The 27251-nt window shown below is 39.0% G+C and overlaps 5 protein-coding genes across 6 annotated transcripts in view; 4 read left to right on the top strand and 1 right to left on the bottom strand.

The window, feature by feature from the left end:
* LOC135080068 (uncharacterized) overlaps window positions 1-10487 on the top strand; it is a 30889-nt gene extending 20402 nt beyond the window's left edge. Inside the window, exons 14-22 of the mRNA XM_063974744.1 lie at window positions 1335-1494; window positions 2228-2287; window positions 2821-2964; window positions 4099-4933; window positions 5923-6206; window positions 8492-8664; window positions 9370-9543; window positions 9855-9948; window positions 10110-10487. Coding sequence (XP_063830814.1) covers window positions 1335-1494; window positions 2228-2287; window positions 2821-2964; window positions 4099-4933; window positions 5923-6206; window positions 8492-8664; window positions 9370-9543; window positions 9855-9948; window positions 10110-10451 — 2266 coding nt within the window. The 3' untranslated portion in view covers window positions 10452-10487. The remainder of the gene's footprint in view (window positions 1-1334; window positions 1495-2227; window positions 2288-2820; window positions 2965-4098; window positions 4934-5922; window positions 6207-8491; window positions 8665-9369; window positions 9544-9854; window positions 9949-10109) is intronic.
* A 1601-nt stretch (window positions 10488-12088) lies between these two features.
* On the top strand, window positions 12089-13273 carry LOC135080071 (centromere protein X-like). Its single transcript, XM_063974746.1, has 3 exons — window positions 12089-12260; window positions 12481-12675; window positions 12996-13273. Exons 1-3 carry the CDS (start codon window positions 12177-12179, stop codon window positions 13011-13013), a joined length of 297 nt encoding a protein of 98 aa, XP_063830816.1. The 5' UTR covers window positions 12089-12176; the 3' UTR covers window positions 13014-13273.
* A 2081-nt stretch (window positions 13274-15354) lies between these two features.
* On the bottom strand, window positions 15355-18421 carry LOC135080070 (phosphorylated adapter RNA export protein). Its single transcript, XM_063974745.1, has 6 exons — window positions 18238-18421; window positions 17758-18015; window positions 17309-17663; window positions 17031-17122; window positions 16528-16714; window positions 15355-15998 (listed from the first exon to the last, which is right to left on the bottom strand). Exons 1-6 carry the CDS (start codon window positions 18298-18300, stop codon window positions 15748-15750), a joined length of 1206 nt encoding a protein of 401 aa, XP_063830815.1. The 5' UTR covers window positions 18301-18421; the 3' UTR covers window positions 15355-15747.
* Window positions 18422-19398: 977 nt separating this feature from the next.
* LOC135079736 (proton-coupled amino acid transporter-like protein CG1139) lies at window positions 19399-22909 on the top strand. 2 transcript variants are annotated; one of them, XM_063974344.1, is made up of 10 exons: window positions 19399-19481; window positions 19558-19710; window positions 19797-19875; window positions 20077-20198; window positions 20556-20640; window positions 20922-21033; window positions 21148-21299; window positions 21399-21574; window positions 21791-21975; window positions 22591-22909. In XM_063974344.1, coding segments are annotated over exons 1-10 (1332 nt in total). In that variant the 5' UTR covers window positions 19399-19479; the 3' UTR covers window positions 22857-22909. The 2 variants fall into 2 exon arrangements, with proteins under 2 accessions (XP_063830414.1, XP_063830413.1); XM_063974343.1 differs by having other exon boundaries at window positions 19797-19947.
* Window positions 22910-24192: 1283 nt separating this feature from the next.
* Window positions 24193-25870, top strand: LOC135080254 (probable beta-hexosaminidase fdl). Its single transcript, XM_063974939.1, has one exon. It carries the CDS (start codon window positions 24263-24265, stop codon window positions 25868-25870), a length of 1608 nt encoding a protein of 535 aa, XP_063831009.1. The 5' UTR covers window positions 24193-24262.
* Window positions 25871-27251: the final 1381 nt, after the last annotated feature.

The following is a 27251-nucleotide window of genomic DNA, read 5'->3' as shown; positions in this document are numbered from 1 at the left end:
TGTAGCAGTCAGCCCTATGGCATCAAGACAGTACCGATCACTGACGTATGTCAACAAAACGGTGCTCGACTCTTAAGACAAGCTAAATTACACCATATTGTTGATGACATTGAGCATACATTTTTTTGAATACCTTCGCGAAGAAAAACTTCTGTACGTAGTACTTATTATTATTCTGTGCTTTAACCAAGAAAGTGACAACTGCTAGCTAGGATGATAAAAAAATTTCGATGATTATAGACGACAAAACTCGTTGTAAAATCGAAAAAAATGCCTCTTTTATTCATAGGCCTATGTGATCTAAGGATTTAGGGTGAAGACAAATGGAAATAATGAAATCTTATTGGTTATTCAAAACACTTCTCCGCTCCGCTCTGCCTTGGTGGAAACCGGGTCTTAGTGTCACTGTATGGAAGAAAAAAATTATAATAAAAAAAAACTTTTTTAAGAACAAGCTTTATCCTGAAATGCAGTTGTACTAAAACGAAAAAAATAATTGTATGCTAGGTTCAAAGAATTTCGAAAGCTTGTATCGCGCATGGAATTTATTTCTCTCTTTTTCTGTTTGCGCTACAAGCTTTCGAAATTCTTTGAACCTAGCATACAATTATTTTTTTCGTTTTAGTACAACTGCATTTCAGGATAAAGCTTGTTCTTAAAAAAGTTTTTTTTTATTATAATTTTATTTTACACTTTTTAGTTGTAACTATCTCAATATCTGGGCCTGGTCATCATTTAGCTTAAAAGTGCTCGGGAAGTCGAATCCAACGAACTCAAACTCGATAAGTTTCCGCCGTTTCGTTTAGGAGTTCCTATGGCCACCTCCTGACTCCATCATCAGACCAGCTCAATGGTACCATAATATTGCATTGTCATCGTAGTTACATAAGTATACAAAATTTCAGCTCAATCGGTTGAGGAGAAGTGGTCTTAAATTCAGTTGCAAGATTTGTCCCACACATACTAACAAGTGAAGTCAATATAAAGCTTGTAAAATACAATGCTCATTTAATGCGCAGAATGAGTAACGTGTCTTCTGATAGCAATTAATGCCAATAGACATGTTGACACCACAGTCAATTGACGTACTTTTTAAAACTGTCAAAACGAAACTCTCCCATAGATTTTGTATGGCACTACAAGCAAGTGACGTCACTATTTTGTCAACCCAATTAAACTACTTTTTTCAATTACAATTCGAACAAAAATCGAAATTTACAGGTAATTTAAAATAAATTAGGTTTTTAAGACCAGAATGAAGAGTCTTTTTAAAACAGTTGTGGTTTCGAATTATTGGGGTATGGTGTCAAACTGTCTATTAATCATTATTTCAGATACATCGCCCTAGGCTTGGAGCAGTTCTGGAACTACGTGGAGGCCAATCCCGAGATATACAAGCGGCCGCCGCGGCCGTGCGGACGCAAGGCCCGCTGGGGACTCATATACGTCGTCGACCTCGTCGTCAAACACATGATGCCTTGGCTGTCCGGCTCGGTACGTTTGAAAACCCCTTTGTTACGGTAAATGTGATAAATTGAAAATTATGAATAAGCGCCGGTTAATATGAATAATTACCGACAATCGAGGTAAAAGTGATAAATTAATCACATTTATCAGTGATTATTTAATAATTTAACCTTAACCTTTGAACTTTTTGATATCATATATTAATGCTAGCTTTTACCGTAACATAGACACTGTTTACACAAACGCAACCTGATTCAAAGTATAGGAAATTCAGAACTCTGAGACACATCATTCTGATCTGAAAAACATTAACCCCCTTATTAATAAAAGGTTACATCCCAGTTGGATACTGTTTTGTGTGTGACATTTCCATAATTAAAGGTAAATGTAAGTCTAGATTTTTAGTTCCTTTATAATGAAAATGTAAATTGGGCTTAAAAATAGTGACGTTTATTGAGATGATTGCTTGACTCATAAAAAGAAAGTCAATTTATTGTAGTGTCATACAAATCCCCCATAATGTCGTCACAGTGATTTGTATTGCCCAGATGCAATGGATTCAGAATTAGGCCCGGTTTCCACCAAAGCGGAGCGGAGCGGAGAAATGTTCCAATAAGATGTCATTATTCAAAACATTTCTCCGCTTCGCTCCGCCTTGGTAAAATCCGGGCAGAAATACATATTTTTTTTATTTTCTATAATAAACGGATTATTTCTTTTATTAGGATTTATCCATAATTTCTGTTTTTTTTCTTCATAGCTGTTGCACAATCATCTACAGCAGGTGCGCAGGACTTCTGAAAGGGACAACCCTATACAAGTGAGTAAGATGACCAGGAATTATACATCGCGGAAACATGATATGGTCAAAAAAACAATACCTACGTTCTATGACTAAAGTACGGCCAACGAGAAGCGATACAAAAGGTCGATTCGACTTTCGAATTGACAATCTATTCTGTCTCTTCCCATCTTGTGTATTTATCGTAATGTCTCGTTCTCCCGCCAAAATATGTCAAAGTCAAACCCTTAGGCTGGGTTGCACCATCTTACTTTAACTTTGACAAACGTCAAAAATCTGTCAAATTCCATACAAAAAGCACCGGTTATCGTCATAGTTACCGTTAAAGATAGGTGGTGCAACCCACCCCTACTATTCCAAATGACAATGACTTTGGGTTTGTTTACATTTGGTAGTGGCCGTCCTTTAGGAAGTTTCTAAGACATCTTAAGTACGTCATGTATTACTTAAAGTTGGTACATTATAATTATCTAAACTAAAAATATTTATACACCCGTAACATAGCTCTTAAAGGCATTGTAACAATAAAACTATTCTAAATATTATGTCAGGTATTCTTCAGAACGCAGCAGGTGACCCCAGTGAAGCATCGGCTACTGGCATTCGACCCTTCATTGACGTTGTACCAACAGCCCGAGTACGAAATGCCGAGGAGATGGCTCCGGTACCTCGCCAAAACCAGCAAGCGATTTAGGGTAAGTGGAGAACCTTCCAAGGAACCAACCTGGTCGAGTTATCTTATCTTATCTTATCTTATTTTAGGGCCGCGCATGGGCGCAGTGCACGTCGACCCATTGGGATCTTTTGTGCTTCCCTATACCTTTATCCCCCCTCATCCGCAAAGATCCTATCCATATAGTGGATCAAGTGCTTGGGTGAGAAGGACCTATATTCTTCTGGTGTCGGATAAGCCGACCCTAGGAGACCCATTCTAGTTCTGGCTAGCGCGTCACATTCGCAGAGTAGGGGTTTCATGGACTCCGCATGTTCTCCACATGCTCGACAGCTGTCATCCGTAGTTAGGCCCATTTTGTGGAGCATGTGGTTTGTAGTGTAGTGTCCTGTTAGCGCACCCGTGATCACTCGGGCTTGCCTTCTGTTTCCATTGAGTATGAGCTGGTCGAGTTACCTGGCAGCCATGACGTCACAACGATGTTCACTCGGGAGGTGTTAGGGAGAGTCGCATTCCAGCGAGATGCGCAGTTAACTCGAGCGGGTTGTATACAGAGTAAAATTTAAATCGTTGGCATCCTTTTAAAATAAAACTACTCTACTTAAAAATTGTACATGTTGGTATGTATCCCAAATATGAGACAAATCCAATGAGTTAAAATGGTAGTAATTATTAAAACCTTGTACAGACGACAGCACATGAAGCTAAACACTGGCATCTTATTTCGATGTAATAGGTATTATTTTGCAACAAAATGTACAGTCTGGATGTGCTGTTGGCTGTACAATCGTTTAAAAGAGCACACTAATAGCTAGTTACCCAAAAAAAACTAATATTATCAAAACATTTTGGACACGTATTTTTTTATTTGTCAATCAAACAAGTAATTACAAAGTTATGATGCGTTGAAGTTCCGCGTGACGTCACAAAGTGCTACACTTTTAAGCACTCGACGTCACGGGCCTCTTCTTCAGAACTTTAGCGTGCTATATCTTTAAATTTTCATTATTTTGGAAAAGTGAAAAATACGTGTTTAGTATTTTTTGATAAGTTAACTGACGGACTAATTTAAACTCTTGCTTTTTTACCCTGGGAACATCCCTATTGGCTGTTGCAATAAAACAACCCTAACGTCACGAATCGTTCCATTTTCCAGCTTTTCCTCCGCCGCCGAGCCCACGCCTCGGGCACAGCGCCCAAAGGAGTCGACATCGACTTCGAAAATCGAAATGGCGTCATCCCTGTCGTGCCTTCCAAAACAGCTCTACCAATCAACTACACCGAGCAGGTCATTAGCACAGACGCGAAGCCTGAATTCAAAGACAAATTCGACATCAAAATCAACACTTTACCCATGACACCCATAAATGACTCCATTGATGGCGCACACAACGCTTCGAGCCTTTTCAAACTAGTCGAAACTAGCAAAGGAATCAATTTGGTTCCTCTCGACACGGTAACCGAAGATTCGACACCGAATATTGTGATTCAGCCTTTGAAACAAAATGGATGTAACACTGGGATGAAATTGATGACGATAGAACCATTGAAAATTAACTCAAACGAAACTCCACAAGTTCGCTGTCTCCAAACCAACACAGTGGATTGTAACGTAACGCCCATTAGTAGTGCAGTCGAAAATAAAAAGGTCCTCACGGAAAATAGTTCAAATATAGAAAAGTCACAGAAAGAAGACCCAAATCATTGCAAATGCTGCATCATAATGAGGAGGTTTTTCAAGCCAAAGCAAAAGAGAATCACAGACTACTTTAGGAATAAAAATGAAAGGAAAGAAATGTGCCATTGTACGAATAGAAGTTATCCAAGGATAACGAATAGGTTAAAGTTACTAGTCAATAAGTTTAAAAGGCAATCTGATTGTATTTACAAAGATATTAACCAAAGGCTTGAGCGTTTGAAAGGGACAGGTAAATCAGAACGACAGACGGACGAAAATCATTTAGATAGCAGCAATGTCGCAGAAGATTTAGGTGAGCATCCAATACAAAGTGTCCCTTAAGCACATTATTATTTTTGACGTTCATAAGTGCAAAAATATTGGCTAAAACAGAATAAAATATTTTTGATTTTGAATGAATCGTAAATTTCTTGTGTTCCGAGAATCTTTAGAATTGTTATATGCTTTATCTTTTTATTCCATGCACATGCACCATTTTTTATTTTCTTACATCTTTCATACTAAATCTGTCTCTCTCTCTCTCTGACTGACAATGTTGCCATCAGTAATATCACAGAATAAGTAATAGTACAGGTACAGAAGGATTTCTCCGCAAGACGATTTAAATAAATGCGAGTCTTGCTACGACGCGATACAGTGGAATTCAGCTCGCACAGCACTACGTACCTACAATTTTATTCACCTACAAGTTTTGTCTCTTTCTATCGCGTGCCTCTGAACTCTTCTTACGCTGTTAGGGTTGCTGTCTAGTGAAAAAATAATTAATCTACTTATATGTAATGAGGTACGTATGTAGGTAAGTACGCATTCATTATGGAAAACCTTGGGAAAGGCCTTTGTCCAGCAGTGGACGTCATGAAACGAACGAACGAAACGAACGAACGCATTCTGAGCAGTAGTCATGGTAGGTTAGGTTCCTAATACTATCCTAAGAATTATTGATTACCTACATGGCAAACATACCTTTCAGCATCTTTGGGAAGTGAAAAAAAAGATAAATCCGGTAGATTTCTTTTCGAATTTAAACACCCGAACGCCGCACAATATTTCTTTCTCTTTATGTCCATTTTTAAATAATACTTCGATCATAGAATTAGGTACCTACTACAACGCACGCCAGCGTCCTGACGGGCGCGCGCGTGACACTCGACTGATATAATACCCGCCGGCGGGGCGCTTCGCTGTAGGTAATTATCGGATGTACCGCGCGAAGTGAGCCAGGCCTGGTAATATTGACCAAAAAATGATAATTAATCTAATATCCACAAAACTTTCTTTCAGAACTCGTGAATTCATTCCAATTAACACTATTACTTCGGTCAGCGATACTGGCAAAACACGCACAAACGAAAAAAAGGATAAATAGTCTGTTCACAAAATTCGACGTAGACCACGACGACCCAGTGGTATTAGCACGGAACCTCGAATCGTTGTGCGACGTGGAGTTAGTGGACACCTTCAAGGAATTCCTACCGTTCTTGACGCCCGAACAAGCGGATAAGTTAAAGAAGTTCAGGGACTATTTTGTGCATACCTGCGCGCCTGGTTTGGTGCAGAAGATTGAAGTAAGTATTTGAAGTGAGTAGCGCTTTTTTTCTTATAATTTGTAGGTTTTTTTTGCAGTTCAGTTAGATTTAAAGATATTGAGTACGTCGCAGACGTTTTTAAAATAATATCTGAAACTCCAGATTATACTTATCCTAATGACAGCTACCATTGCATCTCAAAATCTTTCCCTCCGATCTTGAAAGGAACAGACAATGTTGAAAAGAATAACTTTCGCGTCTCTCATCAGTACCGCCCACTTTATTGTCCCGAAGCAGTGCAGCAGTGGTAGGGTTATGATTAGCCTAGGACGTATAAGAGCGCTTTTTAAAGCTTATTTGCAGAAAATAGATTACTTTTAATAAGCTAAAGTTACTGATAACTGGCGAGAGGTGACGCAGAACAGACCGAAATGGAGACTTATAAATTGTCGGAGGCCAAGACTCACTTTGGGTCACTGCGCCAGTTTAGATTCTTTGGCTGAAGTCACTTGTCACTCACGTGTACACAAAATAGATTACTTACGAGTATATGAAGCTTAAGGCTCGGACTGATCAATATGTATGTAATTGAAGGGAACGTTCCTGAGTGACGCTGATCCAGTGCCGTAACTAGCCTTTTATGCGCCCGGTGCGAGCTTTCAAAACTGATGAAAAATGCTCTAACCAGTCTCTGGACAATAAAGTGGACAAATGTGCAAAAAAATGTAACCTTTTTGAATAAAGTGACCGGTCGTATAAAAACGTTTCATGGATTTGCGTTTCACTATCGAAAAACATTGGCTAAAACTCATTTTTTATAACAAATAATAAATCAAATTCATGTTTAAATGCAGTTTATGACATAATTTTTAAATTGTCACTATTAATATTTTTTATTGAATAACCTGTAAAAGTTAATTCTACAATTTCTGAAAAATCACCTAAAAGTAACCTTTTCATTAGTGTAACCTAAAAGTAACCAATGCAGTTCAAAAGTAACCTAAAAGGTTACAAAAGTAACCTTCTGGCAACACTGCGGCTATCTGAATGCGTGATTCTCGATGTATCGGGGAATCCCCGAACATTGGGTGGGACGTCGCGGCAGAATGGAACGTTTGTGAATCGTTTAGTTTTGTAAGTCATCCTTTTCACTCTTGTCGAACGATGAATTTTCTATCTATCTCTCGCACGCTAATAGTGCGTCAGTAACGCCGCACGTAGTCTATAATATAAAAATGAATCGCAAAATGTGTTGGTAAGCGCATAACTCAACAACGCCTGGACCAATTTTACCAATTCTTTTTTTAAAATGTTTGTTGAAGTCCAAGGATGGTTTTTACAGCGAGAAAAGGGTAAAACGGGGTCCACGCGTACGAAGTCGCGGGCGGCCGCTAGTTAATGAATAAAATCAAAGATAAAGACAGCAATGACAGCGTAACGTGAACTATATGTACATCTCCTCAGCTAGATTGACAGATTTGCTTAGAACTTCTAAGTTAGAAGTGGCGCCCTCCAAATGAATATAGACAGAAATTGTCTCTTAGTTACGGTATAGGTACTTTTGTTTGTGTATGTAATATTGCGAGCAAGACAAGGTGGATTTATATTTGTCTGATGTGTCGTGACGTGACGCGTCAGAACTGTATCGGTTCCATACATAAGCCATCACAACACAACACGTTACGAACTAGTGTGAACGTTACCATCCTACTAATATTATAAACGCGAAAGTTTGTATGGATGATGGATGGATGTTTGTTACTCTTTCACGCAAAAACTACTAAATGGATTTTAATGAAACTTTACAATAATATAGCTTATACATCAGAATAACACATAGGCTACAATTTATAAACATATTGTTCGAAATACTAATCCTGCGCAGACGAAGTCGCGGGCACCAGCTAGTACTAAATGTATGAAACCGATACCGTTCTGACGCGTCGTCACGTCACGACACATCAGACAAATATAAAACCACCTTTACAAGTGTTGTTGTTTCAAGATCGCTTGAAAAATGCCATATAGATATAGATAGTACAGAGGGCGCGTCTACACCATATTCGCAATAAAACAAAATGTACCTACTAACTACCAGGCATGAAACAAAACTAGATACTGGTCTGGTCATTTCTGCGCCCCTCCAGGGTCTGCGCCCTGTGCCTGGGCACCGCTGGCACCGCCCTAGTTACGGCACTGCGCTGATCGCTCGGCGCCGACGCTTCATACAATTCGGCTGTCAGCGCTGACGGTCAGCGTGGATCAGCGTGACTAAAACCAGCCTAATAGGTTGAAGTTGTCATTCACATCAGCATCCTCCACAGGAACACGTGACAAACAAAGAGAAGAAGTTCAACATCCTCAACCAACTGTCTCGCCTGTTCGCGGGCCCGTGGGCGCCGTGCCAGATGTGTGGTGTGTTACTACTGCACATGCAGGGCCACCCCGCGCTCGCGGCGTATACCTTCGATTTGTTCCCGCACCGGAGCTCGCAGAAGTAAGTCGCAGCAGCCCTAGCATAAGCAAGAAGTGCGTTGTATTGATAGTTTTGTCGCTGAACTGTTCCCGCGCTGGAACTTCAAGAAACAGGTCGCGGAAGCCCTAGCCACTTATCCCACCTCTAGCTAGAAACTGGATACGAGTTCCCGAGAAGAAGTTAGTCGCAGGTGCCCTAGCGAGTATTAGAGCTAAAACAGTCGCGAGACGCAAGAAGTTCGTAGTTCCCAATATTGTCGCTAGATTAGGATTAGTTCCAAATCTAGTATCCAGTATAGTCGTTCGTTCGTTTCAGCCAAATGACGTCCACTGCTGGACAAAGGCCTCCCCCAAGGTTTTCCACAATGAACGGTCAGAACAAATCTAGCGACAAGTAGTTCTATCGCTTAACTCAGGCACTGCCCGAGGTATGGGAGCGGCACGGGAGGGTGTTCTTTTTACGTCAAATGTCATCGGGACTTCAGATTTGTATGCTCTGTCATGTCATTATATGACATGACATATTATGTCAAAATCAAAACTCCCACGCCGCTCCCATGCCTCAGGCACTGCCTGATACGATGTACGACTATTTACACCATTCGCTCAGGGTAAACAACTACCGATGGTGTTAGAGACCCTTATCTATACGATTAAGACTCAATGTCACAATTTTATTCTATTGCTAACTTAATGACATGACACTTACGAATCCTAAAACTTTTAGGACAACAGACGCCTCACCAGTCACTGCAGAGACCACACCACCTGAAAAATCAACATCAGTTCCTCAAGCGACACCATTAGCGACCGCTGCCGCTCCAGCTGACATCGTGACGATTCTCACCGACACCGCCGCGCCGCAAGCGGCTACAGACTACGAAGCTGACCATTCGTCGAGGTTTGTGAATGCTAGAATTGTTTTTAAGGGAATGTATGATTTAAATAAATAAAATATGTACATCTAAGGCCGGGTACAGATAAGTGTAATGCGTATTGGAATGTATCGTGTAATGTAATGGAAATAGTACGGGCAGCACTTTATATGTAACGCTCATAGTGCCGTCCACGCGTAGAATTCGTGTTACATTACACTGTGGATTAATTACATTACACCCGTCTATACCCGGCTTAATAAGACTGATTCGTAACTCAGGTGCAGATATTTTGAATTCTTACCAAAAGGAATAATATTAAAAATATTGTTTACAGTGATGAAGAAGACATTGAAATGCCTACTGATAGTGAAGCGCCACTACAAACTGCCGTAGAAGACAACTTTAGTACTACCCCTTGCACTAAAGTGGTAAATCATTTTCTTTATTTTGTGCAGGATTATTATGGAAAATAAATCATAATAGTTCCCCCAAATTAAATACATAAGGGTCTCAAATTTTAATTGCATTATCGCTTTTAAGCGTAACTCCGAATATTTGGCTCCATAAATATTTTTATTTTTTCTTGCAGGAGCCGCCTTCCGAACCGGACTTCTTACCACAGATCACGTGCAAATCAGAACCTGAGGATTCCGACGCCTCGGAAAGGTCGATGATTATTATGTTTGAAGACGAGACCATCAAATCAGAAATCCCGGAGTGGACGAGGGACGAAGACAAGCTCATCCTTGAAATGCTGAAAATCAACCTCACAAAAGAAGAGAGAAAAGATACAAACAAAACTATTTTAGAAATCCTCGATGAGAAGAACGTGTTAGAAGTGTTGACTGAAAGCTTAACGAATAAGTCGTACCAAGATGTAAAGGAAAGAATGATGTATTTATTGAAACTTCTTGTGCTAAGTGAATCTTAGGTGGTTATTCCGTTATTTATTAAACTATTTTCTTAATTTGCGTGTGTTATTCTGTAATATAGCATAATTTACTTGCTTATGGAGGGCTATACAGGGTGACTGGAACTGAACCCGCCATAGCTAATACGCGTATAGAGGAGGTCATTTGCTAATTATTCAACCCTACTTTCAATGACTAAAGTTTTATAGTTTAGGAGATATGTCAATTTTTATACTTTTTTCAGATTTTTCCGAAATTTGACCTAAAAACTGCTTAATTTTTTTTTCTCACATGATTTTAACCGATTTTTTTATTTGATACTAATATCGAATAAACCTTTAGTTAAATAAAATAAATTTCAGATCTAGATAATGATTCAATAACTAGTTACGAGCCGTCAAAGTTCAACAAAAGTACAAACCACGATAAAAATTCAAGTTCGAATTCGATTTAAAAAAAAACTAATGGTGATAATGGATTGCCAATGATCTTAAAAATATCTCTAGCTTCTCTTCTTTCCAATGATATATCACACGTAGTAATTAGATATTGAAATTGATTAAAAATTCAAAGTTTATGGAAGAAAATGGAGTAATAATACGAAAATTATCCATACAAAGTTTCTTCAAACAGCTCATATTTTCTGCTATACTCTTTTTCATAACTATTTTTGTGTGTTTTTTGAAAAATGAATTTAAAAACAATAATCAAATTATGATGAAAAGAGTTTAAAAAATTCAAAGTAAACTGTATGGATAATTTTTGTATTATTACTCCATTGTCTTCCATAAACTTTGAATTTTTGACAAATTTCAATATCTAATTACAACGTGTGATATATCATTGGAACGAAGAGAAGCTAGAGATATTTTTAAGATCATTGGCAATCCATTATCACCATTAAGTTTTGTTTCAATCGAATTCGAAGTAGAATTATTTATAGTGGTTTGTACTTTTGTTAGACTTTGGCGGCTCGTAACTAGCTATTCAATCATTATTTGGATCAGAAATTTATTTTATTTGAATAAAGACATATTCGATATTAATATCAAATAAAAAAAAACTGTTGAAATCACGCGAGAAAATAAATTGAAGCAGTTTTTAGGTCAAATTTCGGAAAAATCTGAAAAAAGTCTAAAAATTGACATATCTCCTTAACTATAAAACTTTAACTATAGAAAGTAAGGTTCAATAATTAGCAAATGACCTCCTCTATACGCGTATTAGCTATGGCGGGTTCAGTTCCAGTCACCCTGTATATCACTGCATACATGCAAATTATAACGGTCCGCCCCGGTGCCAAGCATCAGGGGGTGACACAAGTCGCGCAGATTAGTACTCACTGGCGCATCTGCATGGCAAATGGGCAAATGATACGGTCTTATATTATTGTCATGTTAGGGGGGGGGGGGAGATGCGATTGTCTTTCATCTTCGAATCGCTAGGTAACTTCGAAATCCTGGGGGGTGCCTTATGACTAATGACAGGGGGGGGGGGGGTCATCGCCCCGGGTGCCAACACATGCTACGCCGCCACTGTCTGACAGGACAGATTGGAGAATAGGTTTCCTTCTCCTCCAATAGCATTCAAGTGGTGGCTGAATATGCTTACGACCGAGCTACAAACATTAAAAAACAAAATCGGATTGGGAGGGATTTCCGAACGAAAATTCAAACGTCAAAATACGCTTGCAAAGTGTTTTCTTGATTGTTGTTTCTATTTCAAAAAAATTAATTTTTGTCGCCATGGCGCGCAATTGCAATGAAAATGACGATGAAAAAATCGATCCTGCGTCTGTTACTTCCAACGTCAAGAGTACGATCAAGCAGGTTAGTGAGTGAAAAGTTAAATTCAATTTGTTTGATATTTTTTCATTATTTCGACATAGGACCATTGATTTATTATAAATTGCAGCTTGAATAGTGAATATAAATTCATACTGAAATATTCCTTCTACCTTTTCAAAGATTCTTTACATGTTCATTCAGTTCAATTCGGATTAAGTTAGATCAAGCAAATCCATATACTCTGAGTGATCTTACTTTGCAGGACATAATAAAAGATCTACTAAACGGGTCCTTCCAAGACAACAAAACTAAACTAGGCAATGATGCCTTATCACTGGTTGTTGAAGTGGCAAAGTGCCTGGTGACGGAGACTTGCCTCAGGGCATCCAGTCAGGCGTTGCGAGAGAGCTGCGACCGAGTAGACCTTGAACACGTAGAGAAGTGCCTTCCACAACTTGTAAGTAAACAAAATATAAAAAATTATATTCAAATAAAGTAAAACTAAGTATTCTTAGTGGTCCCCAACCTAGGTTAATTCTCTCTTGGGGACTGTAGTTTCAATACTCAATAAAATAAAGGCTAGGAGAGTAGGGGCATTTTATGTTCTTTCTTATTTAGAAGGACTATGTTTTACAATTAAAATTCATAAAAAAATTAAAGTCTTACTTGGAATATTGATAATTATTTAGTTTTTGTTGCTATAAATAGTACACTCTTTATAAACAATATTTTTTCATCAAGTGAGCTTTTAAAATAGCATTGCATTTTTGTTTTCAGATGCTAGATTTCCCGTAAGCTTTACTGCCCAAATGCCTTGTGGAACAATTAACCTGGAATGTGCTCTGGGTGCTATATGTTTAAGAAAAATGGAGTTCCAGTACCTGAATTAATGACATTAATGTATAGAAATGTTTAGTTTACTTAGGTTTTGTGTTCACTACACTATTTAACTATAATGCATTTACTCGTATTACTAAAGTCCATCTTATGTCTTCAATTATTATTAGTAATCTTATGAGGTAGGGTGAAAAGCAATAAAATATTTTATTCACACACTTTTTGTTATTGTAATAATAATATTAATTTATTTAGCATGCCACCTGAATGTCACAAAATTTTGGGGTTTGTAGTGGTATCAATAGAAACAAAACAGGGTATTTTCAATTTTTTTATTATATAAAGTAGTTCTGAGTCTGTCCTAATAATAACCAGAAACTGTACACTCCCATAATTCACAATCTTTTGTATCTCTTCCTTATAAAAGACAATCATTAAAATCACTCATTACCATATAACATGGTTCACAAACAGTTACCATTGTGTTATGTTTCATCTAATAAAAGCATACTTGAAACATTTTGAGGCGTTATGGCGCGACCCAGGAGACCTGACAGTCTTTAAAACTTACAAAATGTAAGGCTTATAATATCTACAAAGTGCTATCTATGCTTTACTTTCATAAGACATTGTATACACTTTCATACTAAATGTAACGAACATACTTATTCCCGTTTGATAAGGTTGCATACGGATATTATAATCATAGACAAATTAAATGAGTCAACACATCTGTAATACATTTTTGCAAAATAACACCTCTTATTGTTATAACTACATAAGATGGTACATTGTTAATAACTTAATTTACAATGGTCGATACAACAAGACAAGACAGTCAGTGTTCCGATTAAAAATTATGTCACACAGTGTGAACATGCACTGGTAACATAAAATACCTTTAAATTAAATCATTTACAAAATGTGCACGTACCTAATTAATTACGTTTTACAAACACTAGAAGAGGTTGTGATAGCATAGTAATCACATACTGAAAAACAGCCTACCTACTCCAATCATTTAATCTGCCAAAAATATAGTCAAAAGTGTAGGACTTTATTTTTATTTTATTTTTCTTTTAATTTTAGGAATACACCTCAATCAGCAATAATTTTGATTTCAGCTAAATTCTAAAATATGTTCGCTTCTGCCAACAGCTCTGGGTGCGCCGATCACATACGATAGTAAGCTATTATTGTCTACTACTACAGCTATTTTTACAGCCAAAGATATTTGACCCACAGTTGGGATTCTGTTATAAAAAATATTTTTAGGCGGATGTGAACACCATAATGCCCAATTTACAAATCGCTCATCTTGTTTATAAATTACAAGTTAATTTACATCGTAAACAGATTCACAATATGTTCATTTTTATCCACTTTTACATTCTAATAATGTGTAGTGTGGTTAACCAATAGTAAGAATTCCAATTCCTTTTCAATCCTCATTTTGAGATCAAAGTGTAAACAATAGTGGTTTTATAGTAGTTTGTGTTCTGTCCACCTAGTTCAGGAGATTTTGATGCTTTGGTATGTATGGTAATAGTGACAAGTATGATATTACTTAATACATAAACAGATTATTGCTTCCTATAACCTGGACAGTGTGCGTATATTTCGTTAAGTCGTGATCTTCACGGCCTTAGTTATAAAATATACATTTTTAAAATGGGGCACCATAATATTGACATAGAACTATTCCTGACAAACTCATTTCTCCAATACTGGCCAAAATACATTCAGACCATTCCTACGAAATCCTTATAGAACACACTTAACATGATTTTCTCATTTGTTAATATCACTTTATGCACTGCACAAGTGATACCAATTTCTTATTCTATTGAATAGACAATTTCTAATCGTGAACTTAAATTAACAAAAAGATATAAATACAAGTAAGTGCATAACAAAATATTTTACAGAAATAACAAGTTGCTTATTTTTAACTTGAAGTAGAGGTAATAAAAGAAAATAAAAACACATGTACATACACGGAAAAAGAGTTTTGAGGCACTATGCCAAGTTATGACTGTATGTGTAATGGATAATTAAACTTGGTTTGTAATCTAGTCTATAAAAAATTAATAGCTCATCCCATTTCAACAGCTCGAATCGACCGTTAAGGCCCGTGCCAAGTATTTTCACACAGATGTAAAAGTGGCGCCCAACATGGTATTTTATCCGATAGTCAAACGACAGGTTATACAAATCTATACCTATTTAAAATCCACCATTCGGTCCTACGTTCCTGTACGTTGATCATTTTATGGAGGGTGCAATGAAAGAACGCAAATAATAAAATAAATACAGAAGCCCTTTATTTATAAAGGTGTAAAATCAAGACTTATTCTAGGTAACTATTATAGATTTCAGAGTAAGGGCATTCAGCCTTATACACAGGCATCGCAGCTTGCAACGCTAACATTCGAGACTGTAACATCTGAATTTTGGCAAGTTTTAATTTTAACATCACCAATGTCGCGTTTAACTTTGGGCCTATTTCAAAATTTAGTTTTAGTCACAGTAATTTAGAAAATCTATCTAAAATTTAAGACTGGATCAGTCAGTTCTTAGGCCTCGCGAAAAGGTCCATCAGGCGTTTCACTAACCCTTAACAGTGACGTACATCGGCCACTCATCCGAAACGGTTCGACTTACCAACTAGCAGCGTTAAAGTGGGCACCAATTAGAACAAGTCCATATCGTCGTTGCACATGACTTCGAGGAAGTCGTCGTCTTCGTATTCTTGAATGTTGCGGCCGGTCCGGTCGGGAAGGGGGGAGAGGGGTCGCGCGGGGGAGGCTGCGTCGAGATCGTGCGCATCGGTGTCGCTGGAACACTCCCGCGCATCGGTGGCGGGCGACGGCGGCGGGTTCGAGCCGTGTTCAGATTGGACGGTCGCTTCGCCTCTGGATAGTAACGAGGGGAGCTCGGAATCTGAAAGCATAGACAAAAATGACAGCACTCGATCTCAAGGTTTATAATTTAATATACGTGTGTAATTGCTATGATAACGTGACATAGGCAAATGTGGAAAAACACAATAGCCACAGAGGAGAAAAAGAAGAACTTAAGCCCTAAATTGGGTTGGTTGGGTTGCCTTAACAAGCAATTTCAAGACACCACAGCTCTTTAAAAACCCTAACATTTCAATACCCTAAAACTAATTATTTTGAGTTGGTAACCTGAGTGAAATCAGATTTCTTTTGGCTAGAGATTACATTCTGAGGTCTATTTAGTGTGTCATTTGACTGGTAGTGTAGACTACCCTATCAATATTATCAAAGACTGTCCGACGGACGTTTGTTTCCCATTAGAAAAAACAAATTGACAACCTCAAGGGCTAGAATGCGCGCCGTGATACATTTTATCGACGTCAAAATGTATGAGCGAAATCGATAAAATAGCGTGATAACCGCTTATCACGGCGCGCATCCCAGGCCTACAGGTTTTCTTTTAAACTTACCAGTGAGACTCTGTTTAAGCTGCTCCATGACCTTCTGGCGGGTCTTCGCCCTGGACTTCTTGATCTTACGCACGGTTTCTTTACGGTCCTCTATGAAGATCTGGTTCACCATCTCTTGGGAGACGTCGTTGTCGCGCTTTAGAAGGAAGAAGTAAATACCCCCTGGCGTGCGACGACGTGTACCATTCTGTAAATAAAAAAATAGAAAGGTAACAAGGTATCCATAAAACTAAAACAGTTATGGGACTATTCTTAACTCTCGTTCCCACCGCTGCAACTCCTGTGTAGCCAGATCTACAGCTTGAATGCCAATAAAAACCCAACCAGTGAAGGTCAAGTTTGTCCCGGGGGAAAGTTAAACTGTCATTGGACCCGCAACGAAAACTAAAGTGGTAACCAAAAATTGACTGGACACTAGGAGATGCCAAAGAAGAAATATAAACTAGAAGTCAATTGATTGAATTATCAGTACATTGTATACAACAAATTGCAAAAGGACTTACCATAACAAGCATCCCACCATCTGCTTCAACCCTCTGTGTGTCTTTGTATATTTCCATAGCTTTGTGTGCACCTAATACTTGTACAATCCTTACTGTAAAATGAAATGAACAATTGCAGATTAATTTTATAATAAAAATCTTATTATGAAAAGCTTAGTGATCTTATTAGACACCTATGATTATCAAGTATCAAAATAATGTTTTATGTCAGCCATTTAAAGTCAATAAGTCCATAGCTCTATCTTATTTTATTCTTTCAAATGTTATAATTTTCTTACCAACTAATTCCTTCTTTTCTTCATCCAAGTTTACAGCTATTTCATTGGCAATTTGATCGATAGGATCTTGCGACGTCATGACTAAATCTGGCAAATACCGTGGCTTTTCTTTTGCCCTCATCTCCTGGTGGGCATTGAATCGTTTGCCTAACCTCAGCTTAACATTAGTCCGGTCCACATGCCTCCGCTTATTTGATGTGCGATCGACATCTAAGTCTTTATCATTTGTAAATACTTTCTTAGAGATATAATTATCGTCTAATCTATACTTAATTGTGTAGTCATAAGATTCAACACCATAATCGCTTTTTTTTGTAACATCACAGCTGACCATGTCTTCTGTTAACAGATCCTCCTAAAATTAAAAAAAATCGAGTAAGAAAATAATACTTAGTTGAAGGCATAGCCATCTTAGGCACTTCTTGAACAGTAAAATCTTCGGTGTATACCTGCAAAGCCTTGCACCAAACATTGTATTTGTCTTTTTTGTCCGGCTGGCCCTGGGGCTGGGGCCGGCGCAGGCGCAGCTTAGTGCGCTTGGGCCGACGCCGCGGCTCCTCGTCCGAGTCCGATGCCGTCGACTCGTGAGACGACGCCTCGTCACTCTGCTCGTCTTGTATTTGCATATTAACCAGAGAAGGCGGGTTGAAGGCCTCTGGACGGGTCAACGGTATATAAGTACCCTCTTCTACATCAGAATCCTCCAACTGAAACGGACAAACATTTTTTATAAGTCTTTAATCTACGCCCAAACGTCATGACACGAAAGTTTCTCTTTTATTAGTAATAAAGTTCTCTTCCTTATCAGTACAATGTTTCAAACCCTTAAAGACTCAAAGGTGTGAATTTTGTTGGCCTACAAACATTCAGTTAGAAGCTAAAACCAAAAAACTGCACAAAGACGCTCGATATAAAACTTGTTTTCTAACCTCTCCCTCTTCCCGTTCATGGGATACCTCGATGTCTAGTTCTCCTTCTGTAGTGGACATCATATTTTGAAGATGTATTACACACTAAAAAGTAATAGATCATGAAAATAAGAAACGAAATAAATCTATTCCGCCTTCACCAATACGAAAGCTGTCAAATTTTCGAGCCATAGACAAAAAACCAGCTGAGTTGACAGATGTGACAGTCAGTTAGTGACATTTTGTTTTCTTTATTTCTATACAGTAGGCACAAGCTATGACATACAGAAAACAAGTCTTCAAGACCAAAATATACCTTTTTGGTAAAAACGTTTCATCTATAGCCTGACCAGGAACATAAAAACCCTCGCCATGTTGCGGAAAACTAGTGGTACTAATTTCTTTTAATGGCAACAGTAACTGAAAACTTCATTGACATGTCACCTTGCATGTCAGTCTATTGCTGTCAAAGTGTAAACAAACTTTATTTTAAATGTGCGCAATTGATTTTGTGAATTAAATTGCTAAAATCTTTTTACAGTCGTGAAAGAAAAGTGGTTCACAATGTGTTAAAGTATTTATCGAAGAGAAATACTAAGGGTTCGGACAATATTTTCATTGAATAATGTTTCCGACAAAGGTTGTCAAATTGACTGACATGTTTATCGTATAGTACAGTCCACTATGAAAATTAGCTGTGGTTTGTTTCAAATACCTATTTTAAAGTTTTTTGTCACTTTCAGAGTGTTGAATTTTATGGAATTGGGAAAGAAGTACCGAGTTTGAAGCGTTCATGAGCAGACATTGCAGTTGAATATTCAAGTTCTGAATTTGATTATTGATGAATAATAAAATAAATCAAACTAGCTCGATTGATGGTTTCATTTAATTTATTTAAACCAGATTACCTATATAATCTTTATTCGTTAATTTATGAAAATATCAATTAATTAGGACGTAATCCTGAATCCTGATACATAAAGTTAGCCTATTAATTTAACACAGGTACGACTGTACTCAGTGTTGCACTATCAAATGCAATTGACGCGCCTCTATGCCAGGGTTTTTATGTTCCTGGTCAGGCTATACCAATCACAATCCAAGTCAACTACATGAAAGAAATCTAAAGTCAAAATTGGGCAACTAAATTAATTTAGGGTTACCCTAACTATTTCCTTAAATCACATTCTAGAATTTATTTAGGAATGTTATCATCGGCCATCAAAATCATTCGTCCTAAGCTGTTGATCAAGATTTAACGACATGTTCGTTAGCATTCTTTTATGTTTACCCTCAGGCAAAATAAACTGTAAAATAATTTTGCGTTTTCTTTCTTTACAGGGCCGCTTTTGAAGCTGTAAGCAAAACTACTATAAAACGGTTAGACGAACGATCATCTGTAGACATAAGATTGGCCCGTCTACCCTCAAGAAACCCATCACTTGACGATGACTTCGACCCAAGAGAACATAGGGAACCAAGATCGCCAATTGGGTATGCTTGTATTGCTTGTGTCACGACCTTTACATTGTGAATTTTTGTATTATTTCTTATAGCAGCATAATAAACCTCGTTCACAGGACAAAAATGGCGTACGTGAACCTTATTAGATCTATGTTTGGTGCGGGCATGCTAGGAATGCCCCTTGCTGTCAGTCAGGTTGGCATCGTGCTCGGCCCTCTGCTTATTACCTTTGCTGGCATTCTTATCGTGCACATGCATTTAACACTGGTAACAAATTCTATGCATACTAACTTTTAAAATAGCTAGCTTCAGATAAACCATAAACCTCCGAAACTCTCCTTGACAAGCACCTAATTTCAGGAAATGTGAATTTTATAAGAATTTTGATGATTCCAGCTTAACTGCTTAAATGAAGTCAGCCGCCAGTTAAGGATACCTCATATCTCGTACAGATACGGTTTTCGTATGGCGGTCCTGAATGGTCCACCGATATTCCGATGTATTGGGAATCGCGGCCCGTAAGTACTTATCTATCTAATGTAAAGCATTTAATTAATTATAGAATCATCACAAATCTTAACCAACAAAACCTCTAAGTATCATACAAGAATCAAGAAAAACTCATTAAAAAGCAAGCGCGATATTTTCGATATTTATTTGTGCTCCGGGTACATGTACCTACGCGACTGTACTGTACGCGACTGTACTGTACGCTAATTAAAAAAGTTAAAAGTTTATGGTGGGTAGTGCTAGTGCCAACTGCCAGCTCGCAGTTTCGCATAAGTATTTGTAGGCACGGCATTTCTTTAAGCGAATATTTTATTGATATTACGAATTATTCTGTTAATCTTGAAAGTGCATATTTTTTGTTTCAGAGCGTTAGTTGCAACTTTTATGGTGTTGAGTCAACTGGGAATATGCACTGTATTCGTCACATTCACTTCAGATAGTTTACGAGACGTTAGTGCCTATTCCGTTACAATAATAATTATTTTTTTTGTAAAGGTCTTAGGCTCGGTTTGTCCAATGCGTAGCGGAGAAGTATTTCTTTTAGATCACCAATCTTTCATTATTCCTACTTCTTTTTCCGCTCCGTGCCGCGCCGTGCGCCGCTGTCGAGTTCGATAGAAAAATTCGTCCGCCTGTCACTCCCCTCTTCTCCGCTCCGCCTTTGGTGGAAACCGGCCCTTAAGCCCAGGCCACGGTCCGGTCGGTATCCAAAATGGTACTTCTTTTTGTAGATAATGGACTGGGAATCCTCAAAGCCGGCGTTGCTTGTGTTACTATTTCCTTATTTACTGATGGAGTTCTACATGACCACATTGAAGATTGTGGGTTACGTTTCTATGTGTGGTTAGTAAACTAATGTGTTTTAAGTTGCTCCCCTTGGGGGCGCCCCCCACTTTGGGAACCAATGCTCTAAATGCTTCTGAAAATGCTGTTTTAACATGTGCGCTATTTTTGCAGGAAATGTAATGAACTTGGTGGGGCTAATTTTAGTGTTCTACCACGTTTTTAAAGATCCCCAAGGCGATTCCCTGACCATCGCTACATCTAGAGTTTTACCAGTGCTGTTTTCGTTTGGGACATGTTTGTTCAACTTGAGTGCAGTCGGTGTGGTAAACTATTTATTATTTGCCGTCTTTGTTATACTCTCTGCATTCTCAAAACGTTGAAAGACACCAATTTAGTATTATGTGCCTATCTTTTTCCTTCAGATTCTCGCCATAGACAGAGCAATAGTCGACCCTAAAGTGCTCACGAAAAAGTTCGGAGTGATCCGAGTTGGTATAACCATCCCCGCGGCGGTCTCAATAGTTCTCGGCGGGCTAGGATACTGGTCGTTCGGTGCGATGGAGGAAAACGTCTTGAGATCACTTCCTTTTGATGACCCGTTAGTATTTAAAATCTCATACAAACACTCTTATGTCCTATATCCCCTAGATGGGGCAGAGGGCGTCCACAATCCTCCATTGCGTTCGGTCTTGAGCTTCGCCTTTGATCTCGCTCCAAGTTTTGCCGATACAAACACACAGTATATTTTATCTCTAAAAAATTAAAGGAAGGAATCAAATAAACTTAAACAATTTTGTATTTTTTTTTTCTACAGCTCGGCTTTGGTCGCTATAGGCTTATACTTAGCGGCGGTGGCGCTGGCGTATCCCATTCAATGCACCCCTGCCATCCATATTATTTTGGAGGTGATCAAGAACCGCAAACCTGAGGATATGCCGTCTGATAAAACACTGAAGATCATCGAGGTCATTGCTAGACCAACATTTGTTCTCATGTCATGTGAGTGCCTGTTCATCTTCTTTGACAAGATACGCAATATTTCAATAATAAATCGCTTTGATTTTGTGTTCAATTCCTGCTTCAAGATAATTAATACGCTTTCCCCGCCCAAAATATTATAAAGGCTTTCCCGCCAGAGTTCTTTGGGTTTTCTTGTAACTATCGTCTTTTCCGGTACGCGGCCTCCATTCCAGAACCTTGCTGCCCCATCGGCCGTCAGTTCTGCGTACTATGTACCCTGCCCACTGCCACTTCAGCTTGCTAATCCGTTGGGCTATGTTATGTCAGCGACTTTAGTTCGTTTACGGATCTCCTCATTTCTGATTCGATCTCGTAAAGAAACACCGAGCATAGCCCTCTCCATAGCACGCTGTGCAACTTTGAGCTTCTGTATATAAGGCCTATAGTGAGAGGCCACGTTTCCGAGCCAATTCGAGCAGCGTGGAACGTCCACCCACAAGGTGGACGGGCGACCTGATAAAGGTAGCAGGAAGGCGCTGGATGCAGGCCGCTACCAACCGTGCGATGTGGAAGTCATTGGGGGAGGCCAATGTTCAGCAGTGGACGTCCTGTGGCTGAAATGATGATGATGATGATGATCGTCTTTTATTTCAGTTCTCGTTTGCTACCTCATACCGTTCCAAGCACCGGTCGTCGCCTTCGTTGGCAACCTCTGCACCACAATCCTCGCCCTGGTATTCCCGGCTCTGATGGAGCTCAGCCTTCGGTACCCCAGCCAGTACGGGAAATACAAAATATACCTGATCAAAAACATTGCAGTCATGGTTATAGGGCTATCGTCGTGGACTTTCGGTGTAGTATTGTGTGTCTACATGATCTACATACGTTTGCAAGCCACTTCTCCAAATGATAAATCATGACGACGTATTTTTTTAATGTTGTGGAATTAAAATTTTGCGTTAATAAAATTAAATTCTTGTTTTTATTTATAGCAGGTATGTACGATAGGTAATTGGATATGCGCCAATCTTTAATGATTTAAATAATCAAAGGCACTATAATTTAGCAAAATCCAAATAAACAAGCCAAAAAATAAATGCAAAAAATATACTCAACATCAAATAAACCGCACCTTCCGCGACGCGAAGTTTAAAGATTTTATTCTGACACAATCATGGTGCCCCAACAATATTGGTGTTATTTGAAAGCCCAATAAACTTAAAGAAAAACACACGTAATTTTTTTTATAATCAATTATTAGGTACTGTGTGACTTGAAAAAAGGCCTCACTTGGGGCTCACCTCTGGGACCAATTAGACCAATTTTTGTGGTTATAAAACCAAACAATGTTCTTACGTGTCCTTTTTAACAGATGGATAGCGATTAATCCCAATTTAACAGTTTTATAGCCTTAAAAGTTGGCTTAAGCGTAACCACCTATTTTTTGAAGAAGTGACTCTGGGTCCTTCTAAAAACACATTTTTGGGATGAAGGTTAGAACTAGGCTTTCAAATGGAACCAATGTTGGTGGGAAGTGAGGATGCATACGTTTGAAAAGTGCTTGTTGCGGGAGGTGCGATTTATTTGATGCCGAGTGTATAATGTGTCTCACTATTTTAGTCAAAAAAATATTGTGGGATAGGTACAGTTTCTAATTGATTAAACTTTAGGTAAAGTAGTTGGACAATACTTATTATATTGCAAGCAAAAGCTAGTAGTAAGAATAAAATAAATTAAATGATATCTCGACGCGTCGTCGTTGTTTCAGCCGAATGGCGTCCACTGCTAGACATGGACAAAGGCCACCCTCAAGGATTTCCACAACGACCGGTTCTGCGCCGGAAAAAAACTTAATGTAATGTGAACTTATTTCTCGGGTTTTCGCATAGAGGAAATCTCTCTGCTTCTTGGACATCCCTAAGTGTTTAAATGTCGACGCGCGCAAGCATGTGGTTGTCAAACTGTTGAGAGACATTGAAAGATTGTCATTTTTATTTTGATACAAAGATGATGAAATGCCATAAAATGTTATTTTGCAAGTTTCGAAAATGTTATAAAAGCTTGTCGCTTATTTATACGAAAATTTAACACGGACGTCTAAACACTCATGTATTGTTTTAAGCTTTTTATTTTACTTTTTTCAAACTTTTGGGAAATTACTTTACAGACGTGAGTAATAAATAAGAATTTGTATTTTATTACGTTTTTATTTATTTAAGTAATTTATCGGAATTCCTCTTTCTCCTGCAGAACCAATTTGCCATTATGGACTTGGGAGTGCATAAACGAAAAGTGTGTACCTATATCAGTGAGAGAGACGAGCAAGATGCAGTCTCTAACAACCTGTAACATGTTGTGTGCCTCCATGCAGATTTGGCCACAGCCGACTGGTCAAGTCAGCTTATCAACCACAGCAGTTCCTGTCCGGACAGACCTTATACAACTGCAAATAGCTCATAGTACGGTCTCTGAAATAACAAGAAATCACATAGAGGATGCTTTTCAGTTGCTTCGCAATGATTTAAAGGCATTAGAGCGAAAAGAACGCGGTTTCGAAGAATGGCGAAGTGTCCAAGTTCGAGTAAATTTGAATGGCACCAGTGATCCTCGTATGCGCATCAATACAGACGAAAGATACCGGCTAGCCTTGCGCCCCAAAACTACCGTGGGAACCTCACTAATAGTAGACATATTTGCACAATCCTTTTGTGGTATTCGGCACGCATTCGAAACATTGTCCCAATTGATATGGTTAGATTCTTATCGGGGCACTCTCCTTATTCTAGAAGCTGCAAAAATAGAAGATGCACCACGTTTTAGCTACCGTGGTCTACTTCTAGATACGGCTCGAACCTTCTATCCAGTAAATGATATAATACGGACGATAGATGCAATGGGCGCTTGCAAGTTGAATACGTTTCACTGGCATGCGAGCGACTCTCAAGCATTTTCGTTACAGTTAGGTAGCGTTCCGCAGCTTTCAATTTTTGGAGCTTATGGGGTCAGTGCAATGTACTCGCCAGATGATATCCGAGCTGTGGTGCGTAGAGCGAGATTACGAGGAATCCGCGTCATAATTGAAATTGATACTCCGGCGCACGTGGGCCGCGCCTGGGCATGGGGAGACGGCTCAGGGTTCCGAACACTCGCGCATTGTATTGATGCAGAACCTTGGAGCGCGTACTGCAACGACCCGCCTTGCGGACAACTCAATCCGCGCAACCCTCGCGTATTTGAGCTGCTTGAAAGAGTATACGCCGAAATAATTCAACTAACAGGAGTAGATGACATTTTCCACATAGGTGGTGATGATGTATCCGAACGGTGCTGGGAGGAACATTTTAATGACAGCGATCCGATGAATCTTTGGCTGGAGTTCACTCGGTCAGCTTTGCAACGACTTGAGTTCGCAAACGGGAAATCACCAAATCTGACTCTGATGTGGACATCCCACTTGAGTGATCGAATAAAGGGGGAGTTGAAAGATTATATTCGTTGCATCGGTTTGCAGTCTCGGAACGTTGCGTGGGCACATAAGCACGTGAGCGGTGTTCGGACTGTCATCTCCCATGAAGATGCTTGGGATTTGAACAGCGGATTAGGGTCTTGGCATGAGGATAGTGGAGGGGTGCCGTTTAATTCGTGGCAGCGTGTTTATGAATACCGACCGTGGGCCCGAAATTCTGTATGGCGGGTAGAAGGAGGAGAAGCAACGGTATGGTCGTCATCTCTGAGTGGTGGGGGCTTAGACGGCCGCGTGTGGCCCCGGGCTGCGGCCCTGGCCGAGAGGCTCTGGACCGACCGGGCGGAGGGTGCTACGAGGCCTGTCCACGCTCGCCTCGACGTACATCGGTCACGTCTAGTCGAACGTGGTATCAAGGCAGCGCCTATTTGGTCGTTATGGTGTACCCACAATACTTACACTTGCGTTTAGTTAGATAATAAATTAATTTAAAACAATATTCTATTATTTAACAGTCGACGCCAGTGCCGTAACTAGGGCGGTGCCAGCGGTGCCCAGGCACAGGGCGCAGACCCTGGAGGGGCGCAGAAATGACCAGACCAGTATCTAGTTTTGTTTCATGCATGGTAGTTAGTAGGTACATTTTGTTTTATTGCGAATATGGTGTAGACGCGCCCTCTGTACTATCTATATCTATATGGCATTTTTCAAGCGATCTTGAAACAACAACACTTGTAAAGGTGGTTTTATATTTGTCTGATGTGTCGTGACGTGACGACGCGTCAGAACGGTATCGGTTTCATACATTTAGTACTAGCTGGTGCCCGCGACTTCGTCTGCGCAGGATTACTATTTCGAACAATATGTTTATAAATTGTAGCCTATGTGTTATTCTGATGTATAAGCTATATTATTGTAAAGTTTGATTAAAATCCATTCAGTAGTTTTTGCGTGAAAGAGTAACAAACATCCATCCATCATCCATACAAACTTTCGCGTTTATAATATTAGTAGGATGGTAACGTTCACACTAGTGCGTAACGTGTTGTGTTGTGATGGCTTGGCAGATAGCCGCAGTGTTGCCAGAAGGTTACTTTTGTAACCTTTTAGGTTACTTTTGAACTGCATTGGTTACTTTTAGGTTACACTATAATGAAAAGGTCACTTTTAGGTGATTTTTCAGAAATTGTAGAATTAACTTTTACAGGTTATTCAGTAAATAATATTAATAGTGACAATTTAAAAATTATGTCATAAACTGCATTTAAACATGAATTTGATTTAGTATGTGTTATAAAAAATGAGTTTTAGCCAATGTTTTTCGATAGTGAAACGCAAATCCATGAAATGTTTTTATACGACCGGTCACTTTTCGGTCTTCATGGAATGGTCAAAATTTCGAATTTAGGTAAATGATTGATGATCAATTGCATTCATTTTCCATCCATGAACAACCTTACACAATCGCTCACCCCCCCCCCCCCCCCCCCCCCCCGTAGAAGGTTACTTTTTATTCAAAAAAGTTTCATTTTTTTATGCACATTTGTCCACTTTATTGTCAGAGACTGGTTAGAGCATTTTTCAAGGGCGCAGTTTTGAAAGCTCGCACCGGGCGCATAAAAGGCTAGTTACGGCACTGGTCGACGCTTACATAATAATTTTATTGTATGAAAGGCGTGGCATTGTATGAAAATTCCCCTTAACTCAATCGATAAAGTTTATCTATTCGAGGCACAACTTTTAGAACTAGGAAACGGATATTTTGTAAGTACGTCCGAAATGTATCCGTTTCCGGGAAGCTTCACTAAAGATTCGTTCAGAAACTAGATTATTCCAATGAGATTATCCATCT

This window comes from Ostrinia nubilalis, chromosome 17 (assembly GCF_963855985.1).
Source record: "Ostrinia nubilalis chromosome 17, ilOstNubi1.1, whole genome shotgun sequence".
NCBI lineage: Eukaryota > Metazoa > Arthropoda > Insecta > Lepidoptera > Crambidae > Ostrinia > Ostrinia nubilalis.
Note: the sequence above shows the minus strand (reverse complement) of the source record. Positions and strands in the feature narration are given on the sequence as shown.

What these genes read in the sequence shown, in the direction of transcription:
- LOC135079736 (XM_063974343.1), top strand. An exon ending in ACTTGAGTGCAGTCGGTGTG is followed by an intron (nt 21,300 to 21,398) that starts GTAAACTATTTA and finishes TTTTTCCTTCAG; the next exon opens with ATTCTCGCCATAGACAGAGC. An exon ending in AACATTTGTTCTCATGTCAT is followed by an intron (nt 21,976 to 22,590) that starts GTGAGTGCCTGT and finishes CTTTTATTTCAG; the next exon opens with TTCTCGTTTGCTACCTCATA.
- LOC135080071 (XM_063974746.1), top strand. Translation starts at nt 12,177, where the DNA reads ATGGCGCGCAATTGCAATGAAAATGACGATGAAAAAATCGATCCTGCG. An exon ending in TCAAGAGTACGATCAAGCAG is followed by an intron (nt 12,261 to 12,480) that starts GTTAGTGAGTGA and finishes CTTACTTTGCAG; the next exon opens with GACATAATAAAAGATCTACT.
- LOC135080070 (XM_063974745.1), bottom strand. Translation starts at nt 18,300, where the DNA reads ATGATGTCCACTACAGAAGGAGAACTAGACATCGAGGTATCCCATGAA. An exon ending in TTTGGTGCAAGGCTTTGCAG is followed by an intron (nt 17,664 to 17,757) that starts GTATACACCGAA and finishes TTTTAATTTTAG; the next exon opens with GAGGATCTGTTAACAGAAGA. An exon ending in GCTTAAACAGAGTCTCACTG is followed by an intron (nt 15,999 to 16,527) that starts GTAAGTTTAAAA and finishes CTATGCTTTCAG; the next exon opens with ATTCCGAGCTCCCCTCGTTA.
- LOC135080254 (XM_063974939.1), top strand. Translation starts at nt 24,263, where the DNA reads ATGCAGTCTCTAACAACCTGTAACATGTTGTGTGCCTCCATGCAGATT.